Below are 17,703 nucleotides of genomic sequence, written 5' to 3'. Positions count from 1 at the left end.
TTGTTGTCAATGAGCTTAATACTAACATTTTTGTAATTTGTTAAAATACAAAATAATAAAAATCAAATTATCACTTTTATGTGGCTTCTTCACCAAAATCTTCACTTCTCTAATGCTAAGCTAAAGAACTAAAAACAATTTCAAACTCCATCAGAACAGCTAGCAGTTAGCTAAAATTCCCATAATATTTCATAAATTTTCATATATTAATATCAGTTTCTGTTAAAAAAGAAAACTTAATTATTGGCCAAATTTATTAGAGTCCACTGAAGGTTCATGAAATTCTCAAACTAGCATATTAGCATCCAGGCTAACATGAAGTTGTCATCAGTGTTGTTCATATTGATGCTGTTCAAGTACAAAATATGAAAACATACATTATCGCAAAATACGATTAATGTTCATGGATCACTTGATTGTTTTTATATTTTGGTGTTTTAACGAGATTAATGACAGTAATTACAGCACTTCCTGAATAAAATAAATACAACTTCCTGTAACAACAGGAAGTGGTTTTGCTGCTGCAGCTCTGGGACCCTCGCAGGCTTTCTGGTTGTGAATAATGAACTATATTTCTGGTTCAGATTGAATCTTCTCACCATCCGGTGTTGAACTCCACATGGGCATCGAACAGAGCGACCACCGGAGCAGAAGCTGCCCTCCAGCCGCTCACTCTGGACCGGATCAGACCTTCCTGTTTGTCATGTCGGACCACCTTGATGAAACCAGGACCATGCTGAGAGTTGGTCTCATCCACGAAGCTCTGCAGGTGATCCTTCAGCTCCACTGTGGACAGAAACACACCTGGATGTCAGATAAATCCACAAACTTAAAGTTCTACCTTCAGACTGAGAATATCTCCAGAGTTCCAGGTCCTTGAAGTCCATAGAGGAGAACGTCCCCTGGAGAAAGTTCTAGAGTAGACCTACCGACAACAGTCCAGTTGTCGGTAGGTCTACTCTAGAACTTTCTCCAGTTGTCGGTAGGTCTACTCTAGAACTTTCTCCAGTTGTCGGTAGGTCTACTCTAGAACTTTCTCCAGTTGTCGGCAGGTCTACTCTAGAACTTTCTCCAGTTGTCAGTAGGTCTACTCTAGAACTTTCTCCAGTTGTCGGTAGGTCTACTCTAGAACTTTCTCCAGTTGTCAGTAGGTCTACTCTAGAACTTTCTCCAGTTGTCAGTAGGTCTACTCTAGAACTTTCTCCAGTTGTCGGTAGGTCTACTCTAGAACTTTCTCCAGTTGTCGGTATGTCTACTCTAGAACTTTCTCCAGGGGACGTTCTCCTTTCCTGCTTCCAGTCTTTAAGTTTAGTCTCACTTAGAACATTCCAGGTCCTTGAAGTCCATAGAGGTGGGTCCAGATTTATCACTTTTTAATGGACTTTTTCAGAACTTCATCAGTCCAGCAGATAGAACCATGACATTTAGGAGGAGAAACACCTGAGTTCTGGTAGAAACTGACACCAGATCAGTTTTACATCCATCCAGGTGTCTCAGTCTAAACACTGAATCTGGTTTCTGATCAGAACCATTTTATTCTCTAATTTTATTCAATTGTTGATTCAGAAATTGGATCATTTTCACGTATTTTCACACAATTTTCATTTCATTTTCAACAAATTTCCTGTAATTTTGGATCACTTTTGAGTCATTTTCTATCATTTTTGAAGCATCGTGGACTAATTTTGTGTCGTTCTGTAAATCTTCAGTCAGTTTGGATCATTCTTGAATCATTTTGGGTGAATTCTGACTCATTTTGGACAATTTTTCTGATAATTTTCAACAAGTTTTATGTCAATTTGGATCTTTTCTCATCATTTTGGATCATTTTTGTGCCTTTGGGATAATTTTTGAGTCATTTAGGACAAAGTTCACGTCATTCTGAACTCATTTTCTGTAATTATGGATCATTTTTGAGTCATTTTGGACAATTTTAACATCATTCTGGTTCTCACCTGGATGGATGTAAAACTGATCTGGTGTCAGTTTTTAATAGAACTAAGATTTATCACTTTTTAATGGACTTTTCCCATCATTTCTGAGTCTCAGAACTTCATCAGTTCAGCAGAGAGACATGACAAAAAACTGACACCAGATCAGTTTTACATCCATCCAGGTGTCTCAGTCTGAAGCTACAGTTTAGACGGTTCAGAAGAAGGTTCAACCATGAAGAATAAAAGATCGAGTGAACACTTACCCTGAACAAACTGGCAAAAATTTAACTTTAACTTTTATTTTCACTTCCTGATTAGTAGTTGAGATACAGTTTGATGAGGAAATGTGAGAAAAGTGTCCATAGTTTGAAATGTTTTACTCCAGTTTGGGTTTTTGTTCTGATTTCTAATTTGGTCAGTCTTAAAGGGATTCCACTCATTTTATAGACAGACTGAAGTTTACTTGTTTTTCTAACTCATGAAAACAGTTTAATCCTCAGAAACACAAAACCTGTCAGTTGGAATTGTCTGTTTATTTTTTTGTTCAAAAAGTAATTTTAAAAACCCAATAATTCCACCATTTATCAGCTAGTAACTGTAAAAACAGGAAGAACTCTGCATCACTTCAGCTTTGTAACAATCCTACAGATTACTAAATCATCAAATTGGATTTATTTGTGTGTTTTTGTCATCTTGGACAGATTTCTAGTAATTTCTGATAAATCTGAGTCATTTTGGATAATTTTTTGGTAGGTTTGAGCAGCTTTCATGTCATTTGAACAATATTCAGAGAAATTTTGGACATTCTTTTATCATTTTTAAATATTTTTAGGTAACGTGTGATAGGTGGTTGGTCAAAATAAGTTCCTAATTAGAAGCTAAGATGCAGTTTGAAGTAGAAATGTGAGAAAGGTGTCCATAGTTTTTAATGTTTTACTCCAGTTTGGTTTTTTGTTCTGATTTCTATTTTGGTAAATTTTAAAGGGTTTTCACCGATTTCACACACAAACTACTGTTTACTTGTTATTCTAACTCATGTAAACAGTTTAACCCTCAGAACCACAAAACCTGCCAGTTGGGATTGAGTTTCTGTTCATTTTTTCTTCAAAAAATAATTTTAAAGATCCAATAATTACACCATTTATCAGCTAGAAACTGTAAAAACAGGAAGAACTCCGCATCAGTTCAACTGTCTGACAGTCCTATACATTGCCACATCATCAGATTGTTTTTATTTGTGTTTTTGTTGAAGCAGATTTGTCCGTTTTAGGTGTTGGAGGTGGAGCTATTTTTTGAAGATAATGTGTAGTTTAACTGTCATTATGGAATAATCTTTCTAATTATTTTGCTGCAGCTTCAGGAACGTTAGAAGTACAACAAACACTAGTCCACGGCTTTGTAATTCCTAAAGAAATCTAGTTTTGCATGTAGATCTTGACCTTTATATTCAGTTCTTTGTCTTCGTATGTACATCAAAAACCAAAGCAGCAGCGTGAAGTAAAACCGAATGTAGGACCTGAGATTTCCTCTCCGGGTGAACTGGGTCAGAAAATACTTGATCCTCGGCGCCCCGGAACATTCTTTTTTTTGTTGTTGGACTTTTCATTCCCACATCTTTCCAACACCCCTGAGCTCTTTATCACAGCAGCTTCCTGTTAGTAAATTTGTGATATCCCAGCTCAAACCAGATCCCTAATGACGTCTCAGGGGGTTTCTTCTACTGTAGGAAAAACCTCCAGAGACTAAGAGGAAATTAACCCTGTGAACGCCTTTTTTTGGCTCCTGGATTCTCAGTTGCACCGAGGAGCAGATAATGTTTAGTTTTTTTACAGACTTTGGTCAGTGCAAACTATTTATTTTAGTCAAGTTTTTAAAATAAGACCCTAGAATGAAGGGATTTGGATCAAATATCCTGATTCTAAGCTTCAGTTTCTTGTATTTTCATGGCAAAACCTGCAGACAGCAGGCAGATTGTGGAAAGGAACAAACTTTATTCAAGGAACTTACTGGACAGGTGAACAAACTAAAGGCGGTGATCCAGGTGTAAATACGACCAAAAATAAAAACCGAAACTAAACCCAAAAATCCACCAAATCAAAAAGAAGACAAAACACAAGACAAGACTGTAAAAATAGAGCCAGAAGTGACTGGAGGATCCAACTAATGGTGAAACTAATCATCAAACGGGAGGAAATAGAGGAAGTAAAAACACAAGCGACACACAAGGAAAGGCAATTTCAAAATAAAAAAGGAAGTGACATGAAAAGGGACATAGAAAAGCAGACACAAATTGAAAACATTTAAAAAGAAGAAAAATAAAGCACTTAAATGTATGACAAAAACAAAGCAAACCCAGAAACCATGACCAGAATCAACATATTTTCTGTCCACGCTGCAGCTTTACTTGGTCATGTACCTCATAATGAACTTTACACTGAAAAAAAACTCAAAATCTGGCAGTAATGGTGCCAAAAAAATAGTAAGAATGTGTGAAAATAACAAATACCTGTAAAATAATTCAGTTATTCTGTTGTTTTTAAGACGCTTAAATAATAATTTTACAGTCACACATCAAATATATTGTTTTTCTGTAATTCAGCTACATATTATTCATATTGTGTAAAAATTCATAAAATCTTTTAAATAAAATTTAAAAATGATTTCTAATTTTTCAGTCTTTAAATGATTTTTCTTTCAAATAACATAAAAAATATGCTATTGTATGAAAAATAATTAGTTTTTTTTACTTTATTATACTGTTTTACTGTAGTTAAAGCAGTTAAAATATCCTCAATAAAGCTGAATTTCTTTGATTGCTTATTGTAAACAATGAAGGTCACCCCTCCCCAGGCAGTTTCGGTACCCTTAACATCTTGAATCATCAATCCCAAGGTAGTTTCATCACCATGAACACTTTAAGCTATCACTCCCCAGACAGTTTAATCCTTGAGTCACCCTTCCCCAGGCATCCTCAGGCAGTGTCACCCTTGAGGTATCCTCCCCAGGTAGTTTAATCCTTGGGTCACCCTTCCCCAGGCATCCTCAGGCAGTGTCACCCTTGAGGTATCCTCCCCAGGTAGTTTAACCCTTGGGTCACCATCCTCAGGCAGTTTCATCCTGGAGCCATCTTTCCCAGACAGACTCATCCTTGAAGTATCCTTCCAGGTTGTTTCATCCTTGAGTCATCCCTCCCCAGACAGTTTAAGCCTTGTATCTCCCCTGCCCAGGCAGTTCCAGTACCCTTAACCCTTTGATGCACATGAGTCAAAAGTGACCCAAATCCAATGGAAAATGAATGTCTCCTGACCCACACTGCACATCAAAGGGTTAACACCTTGAATCATCGATCCCAAGGTAGTTTCATCACCATTACCACTTTAAGCTATCACTCCCTAGGCAGTTTCATCCTTGAGTCACCCCTCCCAGGTAGTTTTAGTACCCTATACACACTGAATCATCAATCCCAAGGTAGTTTTTCGTCCTAGAGGTATCCATCCCCAGGCAATTTCATCCTTGAATCATCCCTCTCCAGGCACTTTCAGTACCCTTAATATCTTGAATCTTCAATCCCAAGGTAGTTTCATCACCATGAACACTTTAAGCTATCACTCCCCAGGCAGTTTAACCCTTGAGTCACCCTCCCTAGGTAGTTGAACCCTTGAATCACCCCTCCACAGGTAGTTTCAAAACCATTGAACCTCTGGTAGATTAGCATTGCTTAGCTCTTAGAAGAAGAAATGCTTCACACCTTGATTCTTTGTTTTTACACGTTCTGGTTGATAAATGCAGTGATTTTAACGTATTGTAAAAAAAGAAAACATGCATTTTAAACTCATTGATGGATTTTGGGTTCGGACGGGTTAAATGAGTTTTTAAAGCAAGACTTTTACTTATATATTTTACATTGTGGTATTAATATTTTTTCTGGTGATATTTCTTTAACCACAGGTCAGCAGATGTCCTGAGGTCAGAAGGTTTGTTTCATAAATAAACCCCTTTGAGCTCTCAGATAATCAGGTTCCGTATTTATCTTCATGAGTGACTTCAGATGGACGGAACACATTCACAACAATGTTCCGTCTTTATTTCCTGGCTGTGATTTCTTAGTAATCCTGCCTCCAGGCTTCCTCTTTCTGTTCATTAGTGCCATCAGACGGATCCTCTGACTCTGTTTTCCTTTAATGAGCTGCAGTTTGCTGCTGACCTGGAAGGAAGATGGACTCATTTCAAACTGGAACCTCGTTGTGTTTCGTACGAGATTCTAAATATAAAAAATGACCTTGAATGTTTTAACACCAAAGTGGCCGAACGTCTGAACAGCAGCAGCGTTATTATTCTGACGGAGTAGAACTGCTGGGTTCAGACTGAAAGAGGAGGAAGTTTGAATATTATCAGCAAAAACTAGATAAATATAATTCCACTGTCCAATAAACTCAGTTTTTTCTACAGTTTAAAGTTGATAAAATAAGAAAAATTGGGAACGTGAGATTAGAACTACAACTAAATCATTTTTAAGTATTGATTGAGGCGTTGATTATTATTTCAACAAATGAAAACTATGAGTGTTTAGTGTAGTCTAGAAAAGTTCTGAAGAACAATAACACCTGAACTCATCCCTCCCCAGGGAGTTTCATCATCATTAAGACCCCGAATCATCCATCTACTGGTAGATTTACCACCATTAACATCTTGAATCATCGATCCCAAAGTAGGTTTATCACCATTAACACTTTAATCTCTCCATCACCAGGCAGTTTTACCATCCTTTTTTCCAACTTATGCTATGCCAGGTTGATTCACCACTATTGAGAACTGAATATCCCTCCCCTGCCAGTACACCACTATTGAATCATCCCTCCCCATGCAGTTTCAATACCCTGAACACCTTGACTCATCCCTCACCAGACAATCTTATAAACATTCAGACACTGAGTCAGCCCTCCTCTGGCAGTTTTACTACCATTCTGACCATGCCTCCCCAGGCAGTTTTTGTTCCCCAGGTTTTTTGACCACTCTTACAAACTTGAGATATTCCTCTCCTGGCAGTTTTATGTCATTTTTGTGTCATTTAAGCATTGTTTTATGCCTTTTTGTGTCTTTTTGTGTATTTTTAGCATCCTTTTGTGCCAATTTGTGTGTCATTTGTTGTGTTATTTTTGCATCTTTTTGGCATTTTTGTGTTATTTAAGCATTGTTTTGTATCTTTGTGTTTTGTGTCATTTTTTGTTATTTAAGTGTCGTTTTGTGTCTTTTTGTGTATAGTTGTGTTATGTAAGAATGCTTTTGTATCTATTTGTCATTTGTGTGTTATTTTAGCATCTTTTTGTGTCATTTTTGTGTTATTTAAGCATTGTTTTGTGTTTTTTGGAGTATTTTTAGCATCTTTTTGTGTCATTTTTGTCTTTTTGTGTCATTTTATGTTTAATCTAATCATCATTTTGCATCTTTTTGTGTAGTTTTTGTGTATTTTTGCTTTTTTGCGCTTATCATTAGGAAGGAGCTCAGTCGTAGCATTAGAGATAGATTAATGAATCTATCTCGGTCGTAGCGTTAGAGATACATTCATTAATCTCGGTCGTAGCATTAGAGATAGATTAATGAATCTATCTCGGTCATAGCGTTAGAGGAACACCTATGAATCTTTCAGGAGGAATGAATGTGAATGTTTTTATCTGCTCATCAGCATTCAGGCCGTGGATTTATCTCTAATAAATCTCGCTGAAGAACAGAAAGCCGTAAAAGCTGCTCAGACAGATTCCTCAGAACGCTAATTACTGATCTGGCGGTGCTGAAATACCTTCTGCAGGACGTGATACAAATTATTAACATCTGATTCTCCTTCAGATTTACGGTAATGACTCAGATCTCTGCCCCGTAATGTGAAAACAAACCGTTGGTTTACGACTACGAGGCTTTAATCAGCTCTTTATCAGTAGCCGTAAACAACCACGACTGTCGGAGGGAAATTCATTCTCTGCTGCTGGGAACCCAGGTTTAGAGATGATTTAAAGACAGGAAAGAGCATCCTTTAGTGTCATTTTTGTGTTATTTTAGTGTGCTTTTATCTTATTTTTGTATTGTTTTAGCATTCTTTTGTGTCATTTTTGTGTTATTTTAGCATCTTTTGTGTTATTTTTGTGTCATTTTTGCATCTTTTGTGTTATTTTAGCATCCTTTTGCATTATTGTAGCATCTTTTTGTCTTTTTGTATCATTTTAGCACGTTTTTTGTGTTATTTTAGCATCTTTTTGCATTATTTTTGTGTTATTTAATCATTCTTTTGTCTTTTTGTGTAATTTTTGTGTCATTTCGTGTCATTTTTGTATTATTTCAGTATCCTTTTGTGTATTTTTTATGTTATTTTAGCATCTTTTTGTGTCTCTTATTGTTGTTGGTCACAGCTAACAGATTTTTTGCTTCAGATTTAGTGGATCTATCAGTGAAACATGTAGAAAGAAGAGATTTTTAGTGAAATTTTTATGATTTTAAGCTTAGATTCAGTCCCGTGAGAAGTTCAAGAACCGTAGGAAAAGTGAAAGTTGAGTCATTTTTTCTGCCGTTACAGCTTCAGACTCAGATGTTTTAGGTGATTTACTAAATGGATGGAAAAGATATAAGTAAATAAAAGTCCTCACGGCTGCTGCTGTGGATTTTTGAGATTTAAAAAACAGATTTAGAGTAAATAAATAAATAAATAAAGGTTCTTAGGGCTGCTGCTGTGTTTGTTTAGGTGTTTTTTTAAACAGATGGAGATAAAATAAAGGAATGAAGGTTCTTACAGCTGCTGCTGTGGTCGTCCACCAGGATGATCTCTCTCAGCAGCTTCCTCGGCGTCCTCTGGATGGCCGTGTGGACGGACCGGAGCAGAACCGACAACGCCTCGTTGACGAAGATGAAGATGACGCTGAGCTGAGGAAGGTCTGGAGAGTACGACATGTTCCTGCATCTGGAGGACCGGGAGAAGGATTCAGTTAGAAGATGCGTCCTCAGATATACCCTGATAGCTTCATAGAACACTCTACAAAACCAGGAGATTCAGTTAGAAAATATCCTCACAGCTTCATAAAAACTCTGGAATATGAATCAGTTAAAGTTCTTAGCAATTTCCAGGATTCCATCTCAACTGTGGATTTAATCAGTTTAAATTCAGACTTTTAGTTTTAATCTGAGTTTTTACGTCCAGATCAGATGAACGGTGGAGAAATTCCAACATGTCCAGCTTTCTAAGGGATTTGACATTTTTGTGTTATTTTAGCTTCTTTTTGCGTCTTTTTGTGTCATCCTGTAATTTTTATTTTAGCGTCAGTTTGTGTCCTTGTGTCTTTTTGTATCTCTTTGTGTCTTTTTCTGTCATTTTTGTGTTATTTTGGCATGTTTTTGTATCTTTTTGTGTATTTTTAGCATTCTTTTGTATACTTTTCGTGTCATTTTTGTCTTATTTTAGCATCTTTTTGTGTCATTTTTGTGTTATGTTGGCATGTTTTGTGTATTTTTGTGTATTTTTAGCATCCATTTGTATACTGTTTATGTCATTTTTGTGCTTTTTAACATCTTTTTGTGCTTTTTGTGTCAATTGTCTGTTATTTTTGTGTCTTTCTGAGTTATTTTTATGTCATTTTAGAGAGCGGAGCTGAAATCAGTGAACAAAAATGAAGTTTCATTAATTATTCCAACTTGAGTTTAGTTTTAAAGAAATATTTAGGTTTAAATTAAACAGATGTTTTATTTTCTTGAACTCTACTGACCCGTCCAGTCAGACATTAATTATTTTATTTTATTTTATTTTATTTTTTATTTCTACTGACCCGTCCGGCCGAAGGTCTGGGATCGGTCTGGTGAGGGAGATGCGGTCGCTAAGGTAACCGTTGTATCCGTAGTAACGGAACTTCATGAGCGCCGCCCTCCGGCTCTCCGGTCCAAGGTCACGACCCCAGTGGCTGAACAGCGAGGAGGCGGAGTCAGAGGCGGAGTCTGACGAGGACGCAGAGTCATCACCGTCCTTCTGGGGCATGTCTGAGGAAACACAGAGTTAGCATAGTTAGCATGGTTAGCATGGTTAGCACAGTTAGCATGGGTAGCAGCGTCATCACCGTCCTTCTGGGACATGTCTGAGGAAACACAGAGTTAGCATGGTTAGCATATTTAGCACAGTTAACATGGTTAGCATGGCTAGCAGTTAGCAGTTAACAGTGTCATCACTATCCTTCTGGGGCGCGTCTGAGGAAACACAGAGTTAGCATAGTTAGCATGATTAGCATGGCTAGCAGTTAGCAGTGTCATCACCATCCTTCTGGGGCGTGTCTGAGGAAACACAGAGTTAGCATGGTTAGCATATTTAGCACAGTTAGCATGGTTAGCATAATTAGCATGGCTAGCAGTTAGCAGTGTCATCACTATCCTTCTGGGGCGTGTCTGAGGAAACACAGAGTTAGCATAGTTAGCATGGTTAGCATGGCTAGCAGTTAGCAGTGTAATCACCATCCTTCTGGGGCGTGTCTGAGGAAACACAGAGTTAGCATGGTTAGCATATTTGGTACAGTTAGCATAGTTAGCATGTTAGCACAGTTAGTTTCATTTTATAGGTGTTTTTGGACTTTTTTGAGCATTTCAGATTTTATTTTTGAATAAAACTTTTAAGGAAATTTTGAATTTTTTTTATAAATTTGGGGATTTTTTTGATGAATTTTTGGATTTTTTTCAGACAAGGGAACAACATTTTCTAGTGCCCATAAATGAAGACAACAGGACAGTTAAGTTTGAGTCACTGTCAAAATTCAGTCTTTTTGGATGATTTCTGATTAATTTTTCAGATGTTTTTCGACATGTTTCTTGACTTTTTGGAATAATTCAGGACATATTTAGTCACTTTGGGAAGGTTTTTGTTCGTGTAACTTGTGTTTTAGTCGTTCGTTGCAGGTTTTTATTTATTACACATTTTAGGTAACTTTGGATCACGTGTGAGTTTTTGTCAACAAGTTTTGAATAATTCTGGACAGTTTTTAGAAAGCAGAGGAACACATTTAAATATTTTCTGTATGTTAAAGTCTGTAAACCTGAGTTTGACTCATTGTGTTTGTTTGTTTCTGTGTTCCTGGAAACCTGCTTTTTGGTCAAGGTGTTTTTTTTTTTTTTTTTTTGAGGAAACGATGAACATTTCCGGGTTTCTGAGCGCCATATTTTATGTCATTTTTGTCTTTTTGTGGTATTTTGTGTAATTTTTTTCTTTTGTGTAATTTTTATGTGATTTTAGCATCCTTTTGTGTTGTTTTTGTGTCTGTGAAATTTTTGTTTAATTTCAGCCTCCTTTGCTGTCTTTTCGTGTTGTTTTGCATCTTTAGTGTCTTTTTGTATAATTTTTGTGTTATTTTAGCATCATTTTGCCTCATTTTTGTGTAATTTTAGTATCCTTTTGTATTGTTTTTGTGTTTTTTGTGTATTTTCATATTATTTTAGCATCCTTTTCTGTCTTCTTGTGTTATTTTAGAGAGCGGAGCTGAAATCAGGAACTTTGGTGAACAAAAATGAAGTTTCATGAGTTATTACAACTTAACTTTAGTTTTTAAAGAAACATTCAAGTGGAAGAAACCTGTTGCTGCTTTTTATTCTGAATCTTTTTCTTTTTTGATGAAACACTGAATATTCCCGGGTTTCTGAGCTCCATCTTTAAGTGTCGTGTCGCTCCGACAGCTTCATGGAGGAGAATCTATCAAGCATCGAGCTTCTCTCAGCTCAGCAGAACATTGGAGGAACAAACTCGACAGAACTGGGATCTTCTTTGTCTTTTTATTTTGGTTATATTATGAATAAGTGACCAACAGTCCGAGGAAATGCTTCTGTTTTTAAACCAGCTCTGCAGAACGAACAGAGAAAACAAAGAAAAGACGCTGCAGGACGAAGACAATAAAAGACATTGGGTGGTTTTAAAAACAGTCTTCAGCTCATCTCCTGCCCGGATTTCTACTGTTTGTGCCAGAAAATGAAATATTCATGAAGGAAAACCTCCGGAAAGTGATAAAACTGGAGGTTCTTTGTCTTGTTAAATTACAGAGAATATCAAGTAAAACTGCAGAAAAAACATAATAATTTACATATTATTTGAAAAAAGAGGACAAAGTACTAAGTTCAGTTAATATCAAAAATCTCTATTTTTACAAATAGTTATTTATTCTTGTTGTTGACAGAAACAAGACACAAAGTGGACATAAAAGAACAAAAACACAAAACGCCTAAAATGAGACACAAAACTACAGAAATAAAACAACAAAAATGAGATGCAAAATAACAAAAACAAGACACAAAACAACACAAATGAGACGCAAAACAACAAAAACAAGATGCAAAACAAAAATGAGACACAAAACAACAAAAATAAGACACAAAATAACAAAAATGAGGCACAAAAGGTTAAAAATTAGAATGACTGCAAAGTGATGAAAAAGTGAAAAGATGCAACTAGAACATGTTTTTAAGGCGTTTCTTAATGAGCCAGCAGCTAAAATGAAGAGTTTTGGACAGAATCTGAGAAAAGAAGCTGCATCTCTGACTGTTTTTTGAACATTAAAGCATGAAAACATTCTAATAACTCAAAAAGTGAAACTAGAAACATGTAAATGAGCTCAACATGATTCCAGATCTGCCTCCGACCTCCTTCACCTCCAGAGTTTCTGTCTCTAAAGCGGTTTATCGCTGCTCTCTGAAGCTCTGAGAGTTTTATCTCTAACAGCTCCTCATAAATACATTCTAAAGCAGCAGACTTCCATTTGTCTCTGCAGCATTCTGCTTGAAACGCGTCTTTCTTGTGTTTGGGCGGCCAGAAAGCAGCAGCTGAAGGCCTGTGAAGCTGAAGGCCTGTGAAGAGGCTCCTCTCCCCTCGGCTGAATGGCTTTTTTATTAGACTGAAGAGCAGCGCTTCCCTCGCTGCCAATAACAAGCTTAATGCTCCGCCGGGTGAAAATAAGCACCTAAAAGCTCTGAGGATTCCATTTTTCTTGGCCGCAAATGCACCGTGAGTCACCAGGAGTTTGGGGGAGTTTGAAGTCACCTCGTTTGTGCCTCTTATTTCAGATTCTACTGAACATGATCAGAAACAGGATAAATAGTCAACAAAATGAAAAAAAACAACAACAAAAACAACAAAAAATACCTGAAAAATGGTGGAATTCTGCAAGCATGTAAAAGAAATGTTGAAAATATCAGTAACTGTTTTTAAATGCAGCAGAATAATAAAGTTTATGGTCCACCGTAATAAAAACCAAAACAAATGAGCACTTTTTGATGTTATTTATAGTTTTTTCCTGTTAGTTTAAAGTTAATATCCAAATTAATACTTTTATTTTCTGTGATTTTATTAAATATTGTTTGTAATTTAAGAAAAGACATTTTTTTAAAAAAGTTTCAGTGTCAATATGCAGAATCATTATCTGAAGCACGGTGGAGGCAGCATCATGATGTGAAGCATGGTGGAGGCAGCATCATGATGTGAAGCATGGTGGTGGCAGCATCATGATGTGAAGCACGGTGGTGGCAGCATCATGATGTGTAGCACGGTGGTGGCAGCATCATGATGTGTAGCACGGTGGTGGCAGCATCATGATGTGTAGCACGGTGGTGGCAGCATCATGATGTGTAGCACGGTGGTGGCAGCATCATGATGTGTAGCACGGTGGTGGCAGCATCATGATGTGTAGCACGGTGGTGGCAGCATCATGATGTGAAGCACGGTGGTGGCAGCATCATGATGTGAAGCACGGTGGTGGCAGCATCATGATGTGAAGCATGGTGGTGGTAGCATCATGATGTGTAGCATGGTGGTGGTAGCATCATGATGTGAAGCACGGTGGTGGTAGCATCATGATGTGAAGCACGGTGGTGGCAGCATCATGATGTGAAGCACGGTGGTGGTAGCATCATGATGTGTAGCACGGTGGTGGCAGCATCATGATGTGAAGCATGGTGGTGGTAGCATCATGATGTGAAGCACGGTGGTGGTAGCATCATGATGTGAAGCATGGTGGTGGCAGCATCATGATGTGAAGCACGGTGGTGGTAGCATCATGATGTGAAGCATGGTGGTGGTAGCATCATGATATGAAGCATGGTGGTGGCAGCATCATGATGTGAAGCATGGTGGTGGCAGCATCATGATGTGAAGCATGGTGGTGGCAGCATCATGATGTGAAGCATGGTGGTGGTAGCATCATGATATGAAGCATGGTGGTGGCAGCATCATGATGTGAAGCATGGTGGTTTATATGTTTATACATATTTATATCTTTAGATATTTATATTTATTTACTTCAAACATTGTAAAGAACAAACTACTGTTTGTAAAAATAAAGATTTTTGATGTTATTTACACTTTTGGCCTGTTTCGTAAATTATTATTTTGTTTGTTTGTATTTGTTTTTATTTATTTATTTTATGCTAATTCAGTGTTTAAAAATCATTGAATCACTTATTATTCTTCAGGTTTATTCTGGAAAAACATGAAACACAATGGCTTTTCAAAATAAAACATCATATATAAATGATATTTTATGTAAAATTGCAGCAGGAGATGATAAAGCTGAATTGAGATGCTCAGAATTCATTCAGATATTTTCTGGTTTTCATCTGGAATTTAAATTTACTCCCAGTAAACGGTAGAAAGTGAAACCATCTCCAGAGTTTCCTGCTCTGATCTGCTCCGACTGATTTAAAACCCTAAATGAAGACGAACCCTCGGCTTCCTGAGGTTTTTCCCAGCAGGCTTTGCAGCACAAACGTCTCCCACACGGTTTGAAAGAAGTCGTTCTGGAATCTCGTTTTCTCTAGAAGCTTTTAAAGAGACTCCGGGGAAAATGGAGCGACGACATCAAATCAAAGTCACACAAATAAAAGACTCATCAAAACAGGAAGTTCATCTGCAGATCCCCAAAATAAACCGCCCTGGAAGAAACGAGGTCTGCGCCGACAAAACACTCGGAAATGATTGAAGGCAGAAACAAAAAGGATGTTAAAGACAGGCTGCTGGAAACCTGAGCACCGAGTCTGACACAAAACTACACAAATGAGATACAAGATGATAAAAACAAGCGAAAAAATGACAAAAATGAGACACAAAAAGCCAAAACGAGACAAAATGACAAAAACCAGACAGAAAACAACAACTAGACACAAAACTAACATCGGATTCTATTTGAGACATTTTTGTTAAACAGTTCTGAGATATTTCAGGTAATTGTGAGTAATTTTACTTCCTGGAGTCCCATCATCATCCTCATTTAGAAACTGTGGACTCTAATAATTGTTCCTTAGAGTCATTTTAGACGGCATTTATCTCAGTTTCAACAACATTTGACTATTTTTGGACAGCTTATGAGTTGTTGTGGAAAGTTTTCAGTTCATTCCAGTTTGAAGTCATTTAGGACCAACTCTGTCTGATTCTGGGCCTTTTTGAGTCATTTTGGACAAATTTCAAGTAATATTGGACAAAACTCAAATCATCTCTGATGAAATGTCGACCAAAGACTGAAGATTTTGCACTTTTTTCAATTATTCACTTTATTTGTCATTATACACCAATATTTATATTATTTTGCACAAGTTTTAAGTCATTTAGCGCCGTCTTTACCTTATTTTGGACAATTGTTTTTTGTCATTTTGGACAAATTTGAAGATTCAAATCATCTTTGGTGAAATGTGGACCAGAGACTGTATTTTAGTAGAAATATGGATCCATCCATAGATATACACTTACAGGAACTTTATGGAGACACTAGACCAGCCTGGATTAGAGGTTTTAGACTTTTTTCCATTTTCAAGGACCAGTAATTATTAATTATTGTTAATTTGCACAATTTGAAGTCATTTCTGGACAAGTTTTATAAATTTTAGAGTTATTGGGGGATCACTGTCAATCATTTTGGACAATTTGAAGCCAATTTTAGATATACTTTGGTAATTTTTAAAATCATTTTTGAAGATTTTTGAGTCATTTTGGACATATTTCAAGTAATTTAGGACAAATGATGAGACATTTTGGAATTGGAAATTTCAGTCATTTTGGACAAATTTGATGTCATTTTTTAAAACAATTTTTCATCATTTTGGATGAATTTTCAATAATTTTGGGTCATTTTTTCAGAATTTGAAGACATTTTAAGAAGAAATTCAACTCATTTCATATAATTATGAGTTATTTTGAGCAAGTACAAGTAATTTTAAACAGTTTCAAGTTAAAACATCTAAAGACTGGAACCTTGTCTGGTCCAACTTTAACCCATCAGATTCTACTGATGTTAGAGCCTCAATAGTTGGTGAAATGTGGACCAAAGACTGGATTTTAGTACAAATATGGATCCATTTCAGACATGCTCGGTGTCATAAAGACAAAAAAAAAAAGACATTACAGAGAATGAAAAACAACCAAACCAAATCCACTTAAAATAATGTCTGACAACTAGGACGAAGTTTAACTTTGAACATTTCTGCATTTTTTTTTTTGATTTTCTCAGACCAATAACTCTTCATTAGTCATGTTTGATGCTTTTGAGTCATTTTACATGAGTTTCAAGTAATTTAAACCATTTTTTAGTTATTGTATGGAGGTTTGAAGCCATTTTTGATAAATTTTGAATGATTTTGAAAAGTTTGGAGTCATTTTAAACCATTTCTTAGGTATTTCGTAGATGGTTTTAAGGCTTTCTTGAAAAGCTTGGAGTCATTTGGCCAAGGTTTGAGTGCTTCTGGACAGTTTTCAGGTGTAAATCTTTAAGAACTGGACCCTTATTAACCTGTTTCTGCTCAGAACGAAGCCGTCGTTTAGCTGCTGACGACTAATTGGCTTCCTGGAGCTCCAACAGCAGGTTTCGTGTCTCCAGGGTCTCGTCTCTCAGACATCCAGGCCTCGGTTGGTCTGATTCGCCCCCAGAAGGGAAGCTTTGGACACAAACAGGAGCCACGGATGCAAATGTGTTGTTGGAGGAGGAGGAATGTGTTTGTGTGAATATTTTAAAGCGCTGATGGATATCTGGAGCATCGTTCTGCACAAAGATGACATTTGCATGAAGATGTAATTTATTTCTGCTTCTGTGGAGGAAAAGGTCACGGAGGAGAAGACGTTTAGGGTTGGTTTGTTTCTCCCAGAGCACATTTCATCTCCTGCAGGACGAATCAGGAGCTTTTACAACCAGTTCGCTTTTGTAGTTTTTAATCTTTAACCTCTGAATTCAGCAGCTGCAGCTCGGATTTATTCAGATTCTTACAAGGTTTCGACTAGTTCATTTAGAGAATAGATTCATCAGATCAGGACGACTGAATGGATCCAGCAGAGAATGTTTCATATCAATCCTTAAAAATGGGGGGGGAGTGAAAAACCTCCAATCCAGGCTGGCTTAGTGTCTCCTTGAAGTTCCTGTCAGTGTTTATCTATGGATGGATCCATATTTCTACTAAAATCCAGTCTTTGGTCCACATTTCTCCAACTGTTGAGGCTCTAACATCAGTAGAATCTGATGGGTTAAAGTTTGATCAGACAAGGTTCCAGTTTTTAGATGTTTAAACTTTAATCTCGTCCTGAATGTCTTCATATTGTCGATGGGACCAGCTGAGGTTCACAGATATCTCAGAGCTAGCAGCATTCTGAGGACAGCAGGAATCACAGAAACCAGAGAACAGAAACAGAAACTAAGGCGTCCGCTGGATTCAGAGGATTTGGAAACGACTCAAAGCTGCAGGAATCCTCTGAAAAGCTCAACAAACCAGAAGACAAAGGCAGCAAACCAGAGGA

At 37.0% G+C, this 17,703-nt stretch overlaps 1 protein-coding gene across 5 annotated transcripts in view; it reads right to left on the bottom strand.

Annotated features, from left to right (window-relative positions):
• LOC111568446 (polypeptide N-acetylgalactosaminyltransferase 18-like) overlaps window positions 1-17,703 on the bottom strand; it is a 130,698-nt gene that overhangs the window by 74,997 nt on the left and 37,998 nt on the right. For all 5 annotated transcript variants that reach the window (XM_055009448.1, XM_055009449.1, XM_055009445.1 and 2 more), the window contains exons 2-4: window positions 9,740-9,947; window positions 8,714-8,880; window positions 600-786 (exon numbers count right to left, since the gene is read on the bottom strand). In XM_055009448.1, coding sequence (XP_054865423.1) covers window positions 600-786; window positions 8,714-8,880; window positions 9,740-9,947 — 562 coding nt within the window. The remainder of the gene's footprint in view (window positions 1-599; window positions 787-8,713; window positions 8,881-9,739; window positions 9,948-17,703) is intronic.

The sequence above is a fragment of the Amphiprion ocellaris genome, chromosome 3 (genome assembly GCF_022539595.1).
Source record: "Amphiprion ocellaris isolate individual 3 ecotype Okinawa chromosome 3, ASM2253959v1, whole genome shotgun sequence".
Lineage (NCBI taxonomy): Eukaryota > Metazoa > Chordata > Actinopteri > Pomacentridae > Amphiprion > Amphiprion ocellaris.
Note: the sequence above shows the minus strand (reverse complement) of the source record. Positions and strands in the feature narration are given on the sequence as shown.